Here is a 17,514-nt window from a genome sequence, read left to right on the forward strand (position 1 = left end):
GGCTAATGAATGCCATACCACCTCACATACTCTTTTCTATGAGGAGTATAGTACCAATATGATTACAGTAATTTGATTTTAATGGTGTGTGTTTGTATTCATATAAGATGGCCATTATTGTAAAATTTTGTCTTAGATGACCCGGGTATGTGTTCTATTTTGTAGCTGTGCTCACTTTATCCAACCCCTTTGACATTTTTTGGTTGCTGCCAGCTACCTCATACCTTTTCTTTGTGAGGGTCACCTTTAAATGACCATCTTCTATACTTATGCTTTTGAGCTTGTGGTTGTTTGCAAGGGGGTGGGGAGGGGTTTCAGCACTTCGGATTTGGTGGTAGTCTTGCCATAACTTATATAACTGGCTATAAATGGCAATTTTCAATAAATGCAATTTCTACTATTTCGATTGTTTGCAGTCTATAAATGTTTTCATATATTGCAGGGTGCAGCATAGACTGGTTAGTTTCTTGTGCTATCTCTTTGTTTGTTGATTACACACCAGTGCTAGCACCTGCATATAGCCGTGCACAAGATATACAATAGGTCTTCCTTCTTTTGTTTATAATTTTAAATAATCTTGTTGTATGGTAGAGCAGAAAAAAACTGTAGCTTAAAGGACAACTAAAGAGATGATATATATATATATATATATATATATATATATATATATATGTGTGTGTGTGTGTATATGTGTGTGTATGCAATACAAGTTACCTGTCTATCGTGCTGATCCTCTGTCCCTAATACTTTTAGCCATAGACCCTGAACAAGCATGCAGCAGATCAAGTGTTTCTGATATTTTTGTCAGATCTGACAATATTAGCTGCATGCTTGTTTCTGGTGTGATTCAGACACTTCTGCAGCCACATAGATCAGGAGGGCTGCTTGGCAACTGGGATTCTTTAAAAGGAAATCAATATGGCAGCCTCCATATTTTTCTCATTTCAGTTGTCCTTTAAAATTAGGATTTAAAAATGTGGTCATGACTTGAATCAGTGGAGTTGTCTTGAACTTATAGATTGTGCAGAAGCAAATGTTTTAATTATAGGAGAAGCAGCCCTTCCAGCCACAGAGAGGCCAGGGTTGTGCAGGAACCCAGTTTTTTACTCTCACACTTTCTGATACAGGGGCAGTCCCTCCTGGGCAGGTTTTGTTGTGGCCACACTTTTTAAAGGACAACTGAAGCGAGAAGGATATGAAGGCTGCCATATTTATTTCCTTATAAGCAATACCAGTTGCCTGGCTGTCCTGCTGATCCTCTGCCTCTTATACCTTTAGCCATAGACCCTGAACAAGCATGCAGCAGATCAGGTGTTTCTGACATTATTGTCAGGCCCGACAAGGTTAGCTGCATGCTTGTTTCTGGTGTTATTCAGACACTGATTTTGCCTAATAGATCAGCACGGCTGCCAGGCAACTCTGCTTGCCCTTCATAAATCAAATGCCGAGCTAGGGACACGCAGCATGTCGCAGCCGGCTGTTTACCTTTGGAAGTGTCAGTCTCGCCTCTCCCCCGCCTCCTTCACAGCGCGGGTCCCCGCCCGTGTCCCTTCCCTCCAATCAGCGGGGAGGGAAGGGACGTAGGCGGGGAGCGGCGCTATGAAGGAGGCGGGGGAGTGGCAGAGAGTGACACTTCCAAAGGTAAACAGCCGGCTGCGACACCCTGTGTGTTGCTAGCACGGCGGTTTAGTTTGGGGGGCATAGCAGAGCGCAGGGGGGCCTGTGGGGCAGCAGTATAGCAACAGAGGCTGGGCAGTATATGCAGACCAAGCCTCTGTGTGCTGATAGCGTTCTTAGAACCCACCTCGGGTTCTCTTTAAGGGGGACAGGGGGGGCACATTTGATTTTTGGTGGATAAGCTAGGTTCACACTGGGGCATTGAATACCCTGTAAAACAGACTGACAATGAGGGGAAATGTCGCATTGCACATTACGCATTCAATGCAACACATACAGTGAATGAAAAGTATGCTTCACTGCAGCTGAAAACTTGCAAATTGGATAACACTAATGGACACATGTTACCGCGATAGCTGCCAAAGGAGAGGGAAGCCAACTCTTTTGCCGTGCTTGGACCCTCAAAACATATCTGACGAGAGCTTGTGCAAGTATCGCCGCACCTGCACAGTAAGCTGGAGCTGCTTGTCCGTGAGTTGCTTTATGCTACTGTGCATGCGAAGTTGTGCTTGCACAAATGCAGCACGGCCATGCTCGTGCATGAAGAGGAGCGCAAATGTGTTCTACAAGAGGGTTCTGGGCAGCGGTGGTTGCCTCAAGGAGGATCTGGGAAGTCTTTTGAGGATCCACAGATTACCCTCTTCTTAGGTGATATCTGTTTTTTTTTTCTTTCTTTTTGTTTGTTTTTTATTTGTTGATTTCTTGCCGCCTCGAGTTTACTTTAAAGTGTACCTGAGATGAGAAGTGTCTCAGGTACCATATTTACCTGGGACTTCCTTAAGCCCCCTTAAGACCGCTCTTCCCTAGCCATCTCCCAGGGTGTCTCAGGTCTCCTGCAATTCAGCCCGAAAGCCTGGCCCAGTTGCGCTTCGACGCACATGCGCGGCCTGGCCAGGGGCGCTCCCCCGGCTGGGAGCATTCTGTGCTTGCACAGTACTACTGAACAGGAGCAGAACGCTCCCAGGGATGGGAGCATGCCTGGCCTGGGCTGCGCATGCCGGATGAAGCGCAACAGGGCCAGGCTTTATGGGCTGAATTGTGTTGTGAGGGACCCGAGCCACCGGGCGAGATGGCGAGGGACAAAAGGCCTTAAGGGGGCTTAAGGAAGCCCCAGGTTAAGTATGGTACCTGAGACGCTTCTCATCTCAGGTTCCCGTTAAACTACATTTCTCTTTTTAAGTTCATCTTTTGTGTACACTTTCAATAAAAGTATGTACAGTATGACTTACTAAAATAACATGGTAGGCAGCTTTAACACAGTTTTTCAAGAAATATTAGACAACATTAAATAAAGGTCTACAGATTTATCAGTTTATCAAAGTTTTACAATTTTACTTAAAGAGAATCTGTACTCTAAAATTCTTACAAAAAAGCATACCATTCTATTCATTATGTTCTCCTGGGCCCCTCTTTGCTGTTTCTGCCACTCCCTGCTGCAATCCTGGCTTGTAATTGCCAGTTTTAGGCAGTGTTTACAAACAAAAAACATGGCTGCTAACCAGCATGTGATAGGCTGAGAGAAGCTCAGTCTGTGACTCATACAGAGCCTGGAGGGGGCGTGGAGAGGGTGTGTATAGCTTATGCCTATCACAAACAGAGAAACACATTCCAGCCTGAGTGCCTGAGCCCGACAAAGCTAACAAAGGAAAGAAGATTAGATTATATAACAGAGATAATGCAGCCATTGTGCAACTAGGAAAGGCTGCAGTAAGACAGACCACTTTAGAACAGGTATAGGAACTTATAGGATAGAAGAAATAAGGCTGATAATTTTGTTACAGAGTCTCTTTAAGGAAATAAAATGTAGTTAGTTTTATAACTCTCACCCTTTTATATTTCATACTGACTCCAATTCACCCTCACTGTTATTAAACTTATTTTGGGTGCAGACTGAGGTGTAAAACTATAAATGTAATGCTAGTGTAATCTGACCTATTCCTTTACATGTGGATAAAGTATGTAATACTTACTGGTATTATGATGTATAATGTATGATACACACTGTTACTTCCAGACATACTTTACAATAATCATGTTCCATTGTCTAGCACTGGCAGCGTTTACTAACATCAAAGTGTATACATCAATAAATATAAGCTGTATGAACTTTACCTACAGATGTTTCTTTTAAGCAGAAGTTCCAGTTACCTATAAATGACTATTTTGTAGTATGTTACTGCAGTGACATTGAGGTGCTCTGGCTTTCTGTACAAGCACAATACTGTATTTGATAGATGGAGGATAATGTGGAAGGTATATTTTCTAACAATGGCTTTGTGGAATTTTCGGCAATGACAATTAATGAGATTTGTCTCTTTTGGCAGCGCTCCGATGCCCTACCTCATTGGAATACACTCAAGCTTAATGGAGGTATGTTCATATGTTTTGATTTTTATCCAGTTTATTGTGTCACTGTAATCTCTTATTAATCGTAGAGGGACACCAATTGACAAAGTAGTTATTAGATTGCCGGTGGGGGAAAGCAGGTGTATTAAAAATGTAATATGCCACCTCATTTATTGTGTGTTTTTGGCTGAATGTTGTGGGCACTCTCAGCTTGGCACACTTCAAATGATTCACTGGCTGGGAAAAAATGGGGGTATTAACCTGCCTGGCGTTCTGATTCCCTTGGCCCTGCGGCCGCGGGAACGTTTTTTGAACATTTTTTTTTTTATCATGTAGCTAGCCTAGCGCTAGCTACATGATTCCTCCCTCCCTGCGGCATCCCTCCCACCCCTCCGATCGCCGCAGGTGCAAAGACCCGTCCGGAAATCCCGTTCTAAACGGGATTTCCTTGAGGGCTTCCCCTGTCGTCATGGCGATGAAAGTCGTGACGTCACAGGGAGTCCCAATCCACCCCTCAGCGCTGCCTGGCACTGATTGCCCAGGCAGCGCACGGGGGTCTCGGGGGGGGGGGGGGCTGTATCGCGGCGGATTGTCGGCGATTGGGTAGGACTTTGCTTGCGTGTTTAAAAAAAAATATATTCAAATCGGGCCAGCGGGGCCTGAGCGGTTACCTCCGGCGTTCCTGGACAAGCTCAGCTCGCCCAGAACGCCAGGGAGGTTAATCAAATCTGCTACTTCTCATAAGTCCTGATGGATTGTGTGATAGACTAGCAAATCAGCCGAATAGCAGTCAGAAATAATTTTAGACACACCTTGCAACAAAATCAAAAAATCTATTGGCTGCTTCCTATTTAGTCCATTTTCGTCTAAAGGTAGCCACGCACATGATAAAATAAATAGTTAGATTTGCTTTCTTTTCAAGAAAAACAATTGGTTGTATAGAATTTTTTTATATATATTTCAATTTTTCAAAAAATTCAATTGTTTAGTGTAGGTTGTACATTTCTTGATTATTTTTTTTAACCACTTTATCCACCTTTACAGCATATCTACATCCTCTGAGACTTCATCTAAGCCACGAGGACGTAGTGTGTCTTGTAGCAGAAGCCCAGCTGTGCACGATTGGGCTTGCTCTTGTGCACACCTCTGTCACTATCTGCTGTAGCACTAATTGGTGAAAGGGAATATATGTTCCCTGAACCAATAAGATTGATTTTTACTGTTAAAAATACTTTCATTTTTTCAAATCATAGTGAAAAATGCACCCTGTAGCATTATTTCAAAATTAAATATCTTCAACATAAATTGTGACAGGAATATATTCTAAGTTTTGCAGTAAAAAGTAGAAAAAGCCAAACAAAATGTATGTTGTTTTTATCTATAGTAGCCCTTTTTATTTTTAGACTGGAATTGGTAAAACTGAGAAATAATGTGTCTTTTTCCAATGAAAATGCATAGAAAACAAAAATTGTTCAAGGGAAAAAAATGCCATACAATGAAAGTCTAGTTTGTCTTGAAAAAAACAATAAATATTTAATTTAAGTATCATAAGTAGGAATAAAGTTATTGCTGACTAAATAGAGACGTAGCTAAAATGTCAAAACTGCTCTGGTCCATAAGTAGGAAACAATGTTTGGATGTGAAGTGGTTAATACTGTATATTATCTTTTCATTCAAGTTTTTCATTGCAAAAAAAAAAATATACTAATAAATAAATAAATATATATATATATATATATATATATATATATATATATATATATGTATATGTGTATATATATATATATATATATATATATATATATATATGCAAATCAACTGCTTTTTCAAAAGTTGCAGTCAATCCAAAGGCAGATTGTAATTTTCCAATTGAGACAAATATATTAAATTGTATGATGTGTGGTTACCGTTATGCACGGGTGCAAATATGTCACAGGTAAATTGTTTGCTTGAAGCTACTGAGAAACTAGCACAAATAAGAAACTACATAAGTAGCAGCACAATTTGCATTGGTTCAGAGCCACATCATGGTATAACCTCATTTGAAAAATATCCTTTGCAATGACCTAAAAAGCTAGCTTGGATATTCAATGCAAATCATAAAGTATTCACCTAATATAGAGCTTTTAAAGTGGTAGTGTACTTGCTCCACAATAGATAATAAAATACTTGTATGAGCAGAATGTATACAGTTATTGATTTATTTTGTACTTCTATAGCATTGATATTTTCTGTAGTGCTTTATAGAGTATTAAATGGTAACTGATTGTCCCTCAGAGCGGTTTACAAACTAATCCCTACCAAAGCCATATGTCCGTCATAATCTCAGGCAAATTTGGGGGAATTATGTGTGTGTGTTTTGTATGTGGTAGATATCATAGTGCCTGGAGAAAACACATGCAATACTGGAGGACTTGTTGGTCTGCTTACAAATACCACAAGAAAAAGCTGCATTTATGCTATACTGGATCAGCATTGCTGCAAAACAAATGAGCTGCATTTAGCTGCAGTGAAAAGGGGCCACTCATTTTTCTTTTCTTTCACATGTCCAGGCAGACACATAAGAGGCAATTGACTTCATCCCCTAAAAACATAATGCTGGGGATAGACAGATGTTTATTGTATATGTTCAGTATATTGCTGCTAGCTGATTGTGCTCCATTAGCTGAACAGATAGAGCTGTCCAATTAAAGCTGTGACATTCACTTCCCTCCTTACAAGCAGCCACTCCCCTCATTACAAGCAGCCACTCATCTCCAGACTCACTCTATCAGCATAAACCCTTTCTAATCCTTTTTCCGACCACCAACGCACCTCATTTTTCATGGTGCTTGGGGGACCCTGACATGGGTGACTAGCAAAAAGAATTGGCGGCAGTGGCCCAGAGGGTGCCTCCTCACTCCAGAGCGAGGAGGTAACCCAGCATCGGTGGCTGGACCAGCACCAGCTCAAATGCTATAGCTCTGCCCCTTGATTGAGTGACAGCGTAATTTGGATATTACACTGTGCTTCGTGCATGTTGGAGGGGATTAAAGTGTCTGACTTTGTCTGACACTTTGATCCACATAGGGGGATGCCGTGACCACATCCGTCACTGGAAACTATGATCGGGCTAAGTGCGGTGGTAAGGGGCAGGGGACTACTTATGGGTATCTATACTAAGGGAGTCTTTCTGGCTTCCTGTAATTGTGGGAGCTAATTCTGGCTTCCTATACTGAGGCTCTCTGGCTACCTATAATGACTGGTGATCTCTGACTTATACTGGGGTACCTAAACAGAGGGGGGAGGGGAATCTACTTCTGGCTATCTATATGGTGACCCCTGTGGCTACCTATACTGAGGGGACTACCTATTCTGAGAGGGGCTGATTCTTACTACCAATTACCACCCAGCATTGGTAGCCTGAACCAGTGCCCCACCAGTATAGGTAGCCCCCCACTATAGGTAGGTATCCATCGCTGGCTACCTATAGTGGGGGGGGGGGCTACTTTCCTACTTTTAACACCCTCCCCTTCACCCACACATAATACAAAATACAAAAAACACATTCCTTCCCCCTAAAAATAAAATTCCGTTATAATCCTGTGTAAACCTTACTCCAGTTTCAGTAATGACATGATGCTGGGGCTTTTTTACCCAGTTCTTCATCGACTTCTGGAGGTGTCCACTCTTTCCACGGTGACTTCTTTTGGGAAAAATGATACCTCATGCCACTTGTCCCTGACAAGAGGATGATGACCTCCCGTAGGATGTCAGTTGGTGAAGGGCATGGTCAGGTGTATGATATTGCAAGGGTAGTGGCAATGTCAGATCTGTGTAGAGGGTTGTTCTGGGATTTTAAGCACAATTGAGTACACTGACGCTTTAAAAGAGATGTATAGTGGGTTTTAGCAAACTTAATTGTTTTTCATTCTTTATATATTATTAGAAAATAAATGAATTACAAATACTCATTCAATTTTGAAGCTTCGTATACTAGGTATTGTGAGCAAAAGATAGTGCCATTTTCCTGTAGCAGTGAACAAAGCTTCTATTAGAAGAGCTAACTCTTAGGCCACGTTCACATTATCAAACGCGGATGGTCGTGCAATTGCAATGCATCGCGTATAAACGCCAGTAGTGATCGTAATCCGCTAATTACGATTACGCAAATTTTTGGGTAAATTTTTGCAATTTGGCCTATACGTAATGATTTGTACATTTAATTGATTTCGTATTGTCATTCGTAATTTCGCATAAAATTTTGCATAATTTTCATGTCATTTCTTGCCGACTTTGGCAGTGAATAGCAAAGCCCCCATACATGCTATTGCTAACAAAATTGCTACATATGTTAAGGAGAATAGTGGGTACAAGTAAAAAAAAAAGAATTTTCCAAAAAGACCTTGTAGTTTTTGAGAAAATCGATTTTTAAAAATGCAAAGAAAAAATGTTTTTTAAACTCAGAAAAATGACAAAAATATTCTTTGTATATTTAAAATCGATTTTCTCAAAAACTACACGTTTTTTTGAACAATTCTTTTTTTTTTTTTACTTGTACCCACTATTTTGCTTAATAGCTTTGCTATTAGCCAATAAATTTGGCAAAAAAGGATGCAACATTTTGCAAAAAATTATGCAAAATTATGAAATATTACTGTTATATACGAAATTAATTACAATTTCCGCTGAAATTTCGCATTACGATGCGTTATTGCAAATTTAGATGCGAAGTTTCGCACATGCAAAATTTCGACCCACCACTGACGAACGCACGCCATCTGCGTTTGAATGTGTCGCGTGGCTGATCCCATTCACTATACTACACGTGGTTCGTGGACCGCACTGGTCCGGAACGCATGTAGTGTGAACATCATACAGTGCAGTTATGCACTTCGGATGTTGCGCGTTTCTGCCTCCCGCACGCGTTGCTGAAATACGGATAGTAATGCGTTTAATGTGAACGGGGCTTCAGAGGCTATCTTAACTTACCAACCTTGCCAATCAAAATATCAGGTGGAACTCTAAACACATAGAAGATATTAATTTGTGATTATCAATGTATTACTAATGTATTTTATTTACTAATAGTGTTTCATATACAACACAGTGTCCTATAAATCAACTTAGTATTCAGTATTCAGTGTCCTATAAATCAACTTAGGTCCCATTCTCACATATGTTACTGCATGCAAGATACAGTGAAGCTGTTTAGCATTGGTTTGTGATGATTAGGTTCATAACTTTGTAGTATTTATGGATCCAATATGGAACATAGATGTGGTTCCATAGAGTGGAGTGATGTGTGCCCTCAATTGACACCCTGTTATCACCCTGAGGATTCATTTAAAAACCATTGCAGACGGGTGAATGGGTTTTTATTCCTTCTTTAGTGCAAACATGGCTAATTCTTGCACTATCACCATGATATTACAAATGAATAACAAATATTATTGCATGATCACACTCTAGGAGAAAGTTGTTGCATTTACTATTATTATCTTGTATTCATAAAGCTGTTCAGTGCCATGGCCACAGGCGATGGTGTAGGTAGATTAAAGGATTGACTATAAGATGTGTGATGAGTAGAGCACATGTCACTGATATAGCAATAATGTTGTCACACACAGTGATGGATATAGGTGGGGGGTTAGTAGGGAGCAGGAAGAAGCATGCTAGAACTGTCATACCAGTAGGCTGTACCTATAGCTATGTTGTATACATGTATAGACTGCTCATAAAGGAGGACTATGTTATTTAAACAAAGGGAAAGGGTTAAATTGCTCCATGAGGGCAAAATCAGTGATACATTTTAACAGTTTTATTGATCAAGGGGTAGTTTGGGAGAGAATTAGTTGATTTGAATTGTGCATACACTTATCTTTTAAGGTACACAGTGACATGAGATGATGAGATGTGACAGTGCCAAGTGATTTAATTGCTCCCTTCCTATTCCTCCCACGCTGTATCCATTTCCTTCATGCTACAACTATGACATTCAATCAATTTAGTTAATCCTTTTAATTACTGTAGTTATCCTCTATTACATTAGGTTACAATCACTCATACTGTCTTATGCTTGTATTATTTTTGTATTGTGTATACTCCACTGCTTAATCGGCTATGACAAATCCGGTAATGATATTAATATATTATTTTCACTGCAATGTGTGCACCATGCCCTTTATTATACTAAATATACCCTATTCATGTCCTTGCAGTCATAAGCTATTCCCTCCATCAGCACTGTACATTTATGTCTGATTAATCACATTTGTTCTCATGTTACTGCTTTTATACTGATCAAATTGCTGCTTTTATAACGTCCTGCCACTATGAAATACATTTTGTATGCACAAGCATATGTTTTAATCACAGAAAAAAAGTGTATGTATATTAATGTATGTTAATAGCTACAGAAGTAACATATCTCCTCCCACTGCCTAATTCACCCCTGGAGCCATACGTCTCTGTCTAAAGCCAAACATACCCCCTGAAGTGACATATTCCCAAACATTTATCTACACAGAACAGCAAAATCTGAAGCACCACCCACTAAAAACCCAAAACAAAACAAGATAAACAGAAAACATAAATACACTCTCTCGTATCATACACTCTCAAATGACTCCTAAATGGTCCATAACAATACCTCCATGATCCTGACCACTTAAAGAACCACATCTCCCCTGTCTCCAATCTGCACAACTTTACCAAACGTGACCAAAATTGGTACACTGTCCACAGCTAGAAAGCTAGATATGAAGAACAGTAGCATCACCAGATAAACAGACATGTGTCAGGGAATCCTGGACAATGGAAGTGTGGTGATCAATAGAGTCCAAGAACCTTCCAGAGGAGACAAGGGCCTCGATTCACTAAAGGGTGCTAACCTACTTAGCACGCCTAAAAGCTTTGGATGTGCAAACTAGGGTGCTAAGTATTTTGGCACTTTGCATGTGCTAAGGGGCTTTCCACTGGCATGCTAACACTTAGCATCCTTTAGTGAATCAAGCCCAAGAAGTGAGACCGGGACATCGGGAGCCCCTGATGGTGTAGTATGTTGGGGCTGTAGGCCACACAACAGCATAATTTGCTGGATATGTTTAAAGGTGGGTTGCAGGACTGGTAACCACAGTACTGTATGTACGCAAGTGAGGAAAGCATGTCCTCACTCGAGTTCTTGTCTCTTCGATGATGCAGTTCGCACTCCAAAAAATTATAAGGTTGTGGGGGTTCGAAAGGTTGTGGGGGTTCGAAGTATCTGGTTCTAAATAAAAATGTGTTATTCATTTGGTTTATCCCCTTCCTTATAGAGGCGCAAGCCATTTTTACTTCTTGATATATGTTTTTATCCCTATACACCTGCACTTTTGGGGCGCTTCCTCCCTACCAGTGTAATCTTGGACAATGTTCAGAAGCCTAGGTTGCAGAAATATTGTTAGAGAAATATCAATGGATAAAACAGGAGTGGAGAACATTCCACTTCCTACTGTAGCCATAATTTCACTTTTCAAACAAAAGCGCCCTGCAAAAATTCTCCCCTTCAGTTTACTGTGGCAAAGATGGAGAAGTGAGCCTGGCGTACATTATTTCCACAATCACATTATTATTTAACAGAAAAAGGTGAGCAATTTAGTAAATGAGAAAAGGCGTAAACGTCCTCTTCCTTCACAACCTTGTGATGCTTGAAAGCTACAATTTCCTGTTTGTACTTTTCTAGACACATTTCTCAGTCATTCATTCATTTTTATGGTTCTTTTGGCCATTTGTCGGAAGAGTGTTAAATCAAGATCTTATTATCTCTCCAAAGTTGGTGAAACAGCACTACACAAACTTACAAATTCACTGCCTCGCTGGGAGGTGCTGGAAACAGCCTGGCTACCTCTTCTGCGGATTCCTTACAAGGCAGCGGCTGGCCTAAATTTTTAAATCTGTTAAACATACATTACAGAGCATTCCCAGTACGTTTTGTTGAACAGATGAGCGGATTCTGAAAGGAGGTAAGCTTTACCAGGCTGTACAAGGCAGAAGTCATTATTTTATTTTTATAGTGCTCGAAATACTGAAACTGACACAACTGATTAGTGCAGGGAAAGTATTGTGCGATTTCTTTATAAGTTGGGAGCTAATCCGTCAGCAGCACATCAGCTCTGTCACTAGGGCCAGATTGTATTACTTGTTCTGCGTCTCTGGGAATTTGATGAAAAGCCTTGAGCGTACTCTGCTTGTTCTCTGTCAGATATTAGGACCAAGATGTGGCTCCATTTACGTGCACTGCCGAAGCATGGCTTGATTATTTCCTGTGTTTGATCACAGTAGGGTGCCACAGCATTCATCCTGCAAAAAGCTGTCTGCTATTTATGAGTTAATAAACGCCAATGAAATTTCTGCACAGATAGAAATTATTAGGCTCATTAGGAGGTTCTTGCACTCTCAGGTCTCTTTCTCCCCCAGTATTGTAAAAGCACATAGGAAAACAATTGTCAGATGAAGATGCTGGTGCACCATCCATGGTGTCAGTTCTCACCTGCCGAAAAGAGCGAAGGAGGACAGAGACGGCTGCTCTCGCTCCGTGGGATATAGCACATAGTATGCAGAGAGCTTCTAATTTTTCCTACACTGTCTCTGCAGGATATGAATAAATCGTGGAGCTGCTGGATGTACATAAAAGATACCTTTTCGTGGTATATTTCCATTTAAACAACAGGTTTTTCACCTGCCTTTTTTTTTATAACATTACATATACCTTATTTTACTATGTTACTGTAGACAGGAAAATCTATAGGTGCCAACTGTACTACATATGCAGGTACAGTAGAACCTTGGGTTGCAAGCATAATTTGTTTCAGAAACATGCTTGTAAACCAAAGAACTCTTATATTGAAGGGAATTTCCCCATGGGGCTTCACTGAAAAATCTGAGGAATTGTTCCATGATCCAAAAACATTTATAGAAAAATAATATAAAGTACAGTACTATAACTCAATATAGTCCTATGTCCACCATAACTCCCCCAGCCCCTTAACCTGTCTGGATAGAGTGCTGGTTAAGGGCACCGCCTTTGACATGGGAGACCAGGGTTCAAATCCTGGCTAGGGTCAGTACCTATTCAGTAAGGAGTTCAAGGCAAGACTCCCTAACACTGCAGGGTGGCCTCCTGAGCGCATCCCAGTGGCTGCAGCTCTTGAGCGCTTTGAGTCCGGCAGGAGAAAAGCGCTATACAAATGCTCCGATTATTATTATTATTAACCTTCTTGGCGTTACAATTTTTTCATTAGCTTTTAGACCCGTAAAGCAAGAAAAAAATCGTACCTCCAGAAATCCTGCAGCAGCCCCTGCGCTTACTCACCTTCCTAGGATCCAGCGCTGCAGTTCTCCAGGTGGCGCTGTAAACCTATAGTGAGATTGCCAGCTTTCATCATGGGGACAGACAGCACGAACACGGTAAATCCAGCGCTGGAGACTTGGGCGCAGCAGCGCAGGAGACTTGGGCGCAGCCGGCGCCACCATAGGCCGTAATAGGAACTACGGCTATCGCAGGCACATGGAGTAACTTCAGCGCCGTCAGAAGACGGATCTGAAGTTGCTTTTAAAACAATAATTCGGCTTCCAGCTATTGCTGGAAGCCGAATTATTTCATTCCCCCACTATCCATGTCGGCCTGGAGGGGGAATAGTAATTAACACGGCCCGGACTTGTGCGGCAGCAGGATTAGCCATATACTGGCTGTGTCCTGCGCCCAAGTCTCCGGCGCCGTTCTCTCTCGTACGCCAGACAGCAATCTCACCAGAGGTGCGGATTTTCAGCCCTGGGCCTGACTTGGGGTTACCCTTACTATTATGGCCTGCCCTCTTCTCCTGTACAGAGGAGCCAGGCAGCTATCAGGTGGGCAGGGGAATAAAAGCAGTAGTTGAACTCCTAGTCAGATTCTCATTTAACTATGTAGATTCACTGGCTTGGCATAAACTAGTTATGGACAGTAGCCAGTGCTGTTTAGATGGTAACACTTAATAGTATGCAGCCTTACCTCTTGTTAAGTACATTTGATCCAACTACAAAGGCTCTGAAAGGGAACCTAAAGCGAGAGGGATATGGAGACTGCCATATTTATGTCCTTTTAAATAATGCACATTGCTTGGCTGTCTGGCTGACCCTCGGCCTATATTACTTTTAGCCATAGACCCTGAACAAGCATGTAGATCAGATGTTTCTGACAAAAATCTGACTGGATTAGCTGCATGCTTGTTTCAGCTGTGTGATTCAGACACTATTGCAGCCAAAGCGATCAGAAGAATCGCCAGGCGACTGTTATTGCTTAAAAGGAAATAAATATGAAAGCCTCACTAGGTTCCCTTTAAATGTCAGATGATTAACAGAGAAAAGCTAGTATTCAAGGAAGATGCTTTTACTATGCACTAATCAAAAAATGACATCCATCCTGGAAACTTTCTAAAGGCTACATGAACATTTCTAATAGTGAGTATCTGCAAGTGAGCAGGCTGTAAGACATATAAGTATAGAAAACATGTTGCCATAATCCACAGTGAGTTAAATATATTATTTTTATGCCGTATGTTCAAATAAAGGTTTGTATTGTTGAGTGTATGTAATAGGTAGCTGTTTGCAGTTTTACAATAGAAACCAGCATTAGCAATGCGATGCCAGTACGTCACGCTATCGCACCGCCAAAAACAGGCCTAAAATTTCAGTGATTATCACATTGTGTCATGGCGTTACCAAAGCTTTGTTTGGCTGCCTGTAGTATGGCCAGATATTTCCCTGCTTGCTAATCACTGGTAGAGACTTTTACCACTGGCAGTGACTTCCAGCAGACCTTATGTTATTCTGCTGACAGGTATTTGAATCAGTTGGATCTCCTGGAAGCTTGAAGGGCATTTTAGCTGTTTAGGCCATTGCTGCATCCTGAGGTGCATTTTGAAGCCAGTAGTGTTGTTTGACAGATTTTGTGGTTCATTATCACTGTTGACAGAGATGAACACTTAAGCTGCTGGCTAACAGAAATGGTAGGCCAATGGTGGCTGTTAACAGAGATTTTTCTTTATAGTGGGTGTTGAGAAAGATGGGCCATGGTGAGTACCAGTACGATGGCTATGATGGGTGCTGACTGAAATGGGGGGGCTCTTGACTGTTGACAGAAATCATGGCCCAGGCTGTTTTTTAACAGAAATCATGGCCCAGGCTGTTTTTTTAACAGAGATGGCGGGTCCATGGTTGGTGCTGACAGATATTGACCCTTTGTGATTGCTAACAGAAAGGGTTGATGGTGGCTACAGACAGAGATTATTGGGGAGATGTGGGTGGGCTAAGCAATTGGCTAATAGAGTTGGGTCGTGATGGGTGCTTATAGGTGTGTTTGTTTGGGGGGGCTCCACAATGGCTACTGAGATAGATGGGGCCCCTGGCTGTCTGCTGATGGACATGTGGGGGACTTGTACTGGGTGCTGACAGAGCCAGGGGTCCATGGTGGGTGCTAACAGAAATGGAGGGCCCAAGAAAACGTGTGAATGAGAGGGAGATGAATTATTCTGCTGACAGAGATGGTGGATGTGGGGCCATGCTACTTTGCTAACCATATGCTTGCTGCCACAGTGCCACACCAGACTTCCAGTTTGTTCTGCTCTGCTCACACAGTCATCAGCACTGGGTTATCCACTTAGTAGAAGCTAGATCAGGGGACAGGTGCCTGGAGGGTGGGTAAAGAGTCTGAAGCAGAGGAGGAGGATGCCAGAACAGTGAGAGGTAGTGGGTTGGGCTACTAGAATAGCAGACTGTGGACAAATTACCAGCACATAGTGGAACTGTAAGTCCTTTAAATACTGGTCCTCGCATGCTGTGTAGTAGTGCCACAGGCCACTGCCCTAACCTTACCTCAGTTCCTCTTACTTTCAAGTGTCCAAAGCTCAGTGTTCAGTAAAATAGAAGACATTTTTCATTTTGATTTTCATTCTCCTTGTAAGGAACGTTGACAAAACTGAAATTATTATGACTTATATCTTTAAATTACCATGAACTTTAGAAAAGAAGTCATGACGGTTATTTTAGAATGTAACTTGGTTAAGGCTTGCTTTAGAGCGATTAGGGATATTCCTGCAGTGACACAGGGGAGTGACATGTTTTAGCAGAGATGAGATTCTTTCTTTTATTTTTATTTTTTTTATTTAGGCACTATATCCTTTGAGCGTCAACAGATCAGTCTCACTGTGTATAGAGTTACCATTTGGCGACATCAGTAAGTTAGGTTCTTACTTTTCAGGCAGTGTCCTCGGGGAAGGGGGGCATCAGTAGATAAACTAATCGGTTGTCGTCTTCTGCAATGGGCACTTCATTATTATTATTGTTGGTGTATATAGCACCAGCATCTTCCATGGTGCTGTACAACAGAATACAAGGTATAACAATAAAGTTACAGTTAACAGCACAAGACAATGGGGGATTACAGCTTATGCAGTGAACAAATCAATTACAGTTTTTCACATAAGGGTGGAAGATTTGCACACATATTACACAGCATTAAGAAACAGAAGGGAAGAGAGCCCTGGCAAATCGGCCTTACAGTCAAAAAGGTTAAGGGATAGGATACTGGGTATAGGGAAGCTGTGTATAAGATGGTAAAATGATGCTCAGTTTCCAGGGAGTCCTAAGAGAGAGAATATGCTTGTCTGAAGAGGTCTGCTCTTAGGTTTAGCCTAAAAAGGATAAGTGTGGGTGAGGGGGAGATGTATTGAGGGAGGATGTTCCAAAGGAGGGGAGAGAATCGAGAGAAGTCTTGTAGGCGGAATGAAAAGAGGTGACCAGAGAGGCAGACAGGATAACATTGTTAGTATAGCTAGCGGAGATTGTGTGTAGGATGGTTATTATTATTATTTTGTATTTATATAGTGCCGACATCTTCCGCAGTGCTGTACATAGTATATACAGTGGCTTGCAAAAGTATTCGGCCCACTTGAAGTTTTCCACATTTTGTCACATTACTGCCACAAACATGCATCAATTTTATTGGAATTCCACATGAAAGACCAATACAAAGTGGTGTACATGTGAGAAGTGGATCGAAAATCATACATCATTCCAAACATTTTTTACAAATAAATAACTGCAAAGTGGGGTGTGCGTAATTATTCGGCCCCCTGAGTCAATACTTTGTAGAACCACCTTTTGCTGCAATTACAGCTGCCAGTCTTTAAGGGTATGTCTCTACCAGCTTTGCACATCTAGAGACTGAAATCCTTGCCCATTCTTCTTTGCAAAACAGCTCCAGCTCAGTCAGATTAGATGGACAGCGTTTGTGAACAGCAGTTTTCAGATCTTGCCACAGATTCTCGATTGGATTTAGATCTGGACTTTGACTGGGCCATTCTAACACATAGATATGTTTTGTTTTAAATCATTCCATTGTTGCCCTGGCTTTATGTTTAGGGTCATTCTCCTGCTGGAAGGTGAACCTCCGTCCCAGTCTCAAGTCTTTTGCAGACTCCAAGAGGTTTTCTT

At 41.4% G+C, this 17,514-nt stretch overlaps 1 protein-coding gene across 5 annotated transcripts in view; it reads left to right on the forward strand.

The window, feature by feature from the left end:
- Positions 1-17,514, forward strand: part of DENND1A (DENN domain containing 1A) — a 1,229,671-nt gene that overhangs the window by 676,961 nt on the left and 535,196 nt on the right. For all 5 annotated transcript variants that reach the window (XM_068248143.1, XM_068248144.1, XM_068248146.1 and 2 more), the window contains one exon: positions 4,002-4,047. In XM_068248143.1, coding sequence (XP_068104244.1) covers positions 4,002-4,047 — 46 coding nt within the window. The remainder of the gene's footprint in view (positions 1-4,001; positions 4,048-17,514) is intronic.

This window comes from Hyperolius riggenbachi, chromosome 8 (genome assembly GCF_040937935.1).
Source record: "Hyperolius riggenbachi isolate aHypRig1 chromosome 8, aHypRig1.pri, whole genome shotgun sequence".
Classification (NCBI taxonomy): domain Eukaryota; kingdom Metazoa; phylum Chordata; class Amphibia; order Anura; family Hyperoliidae; genus Hyperolius; species Hyperolius riggenbachi.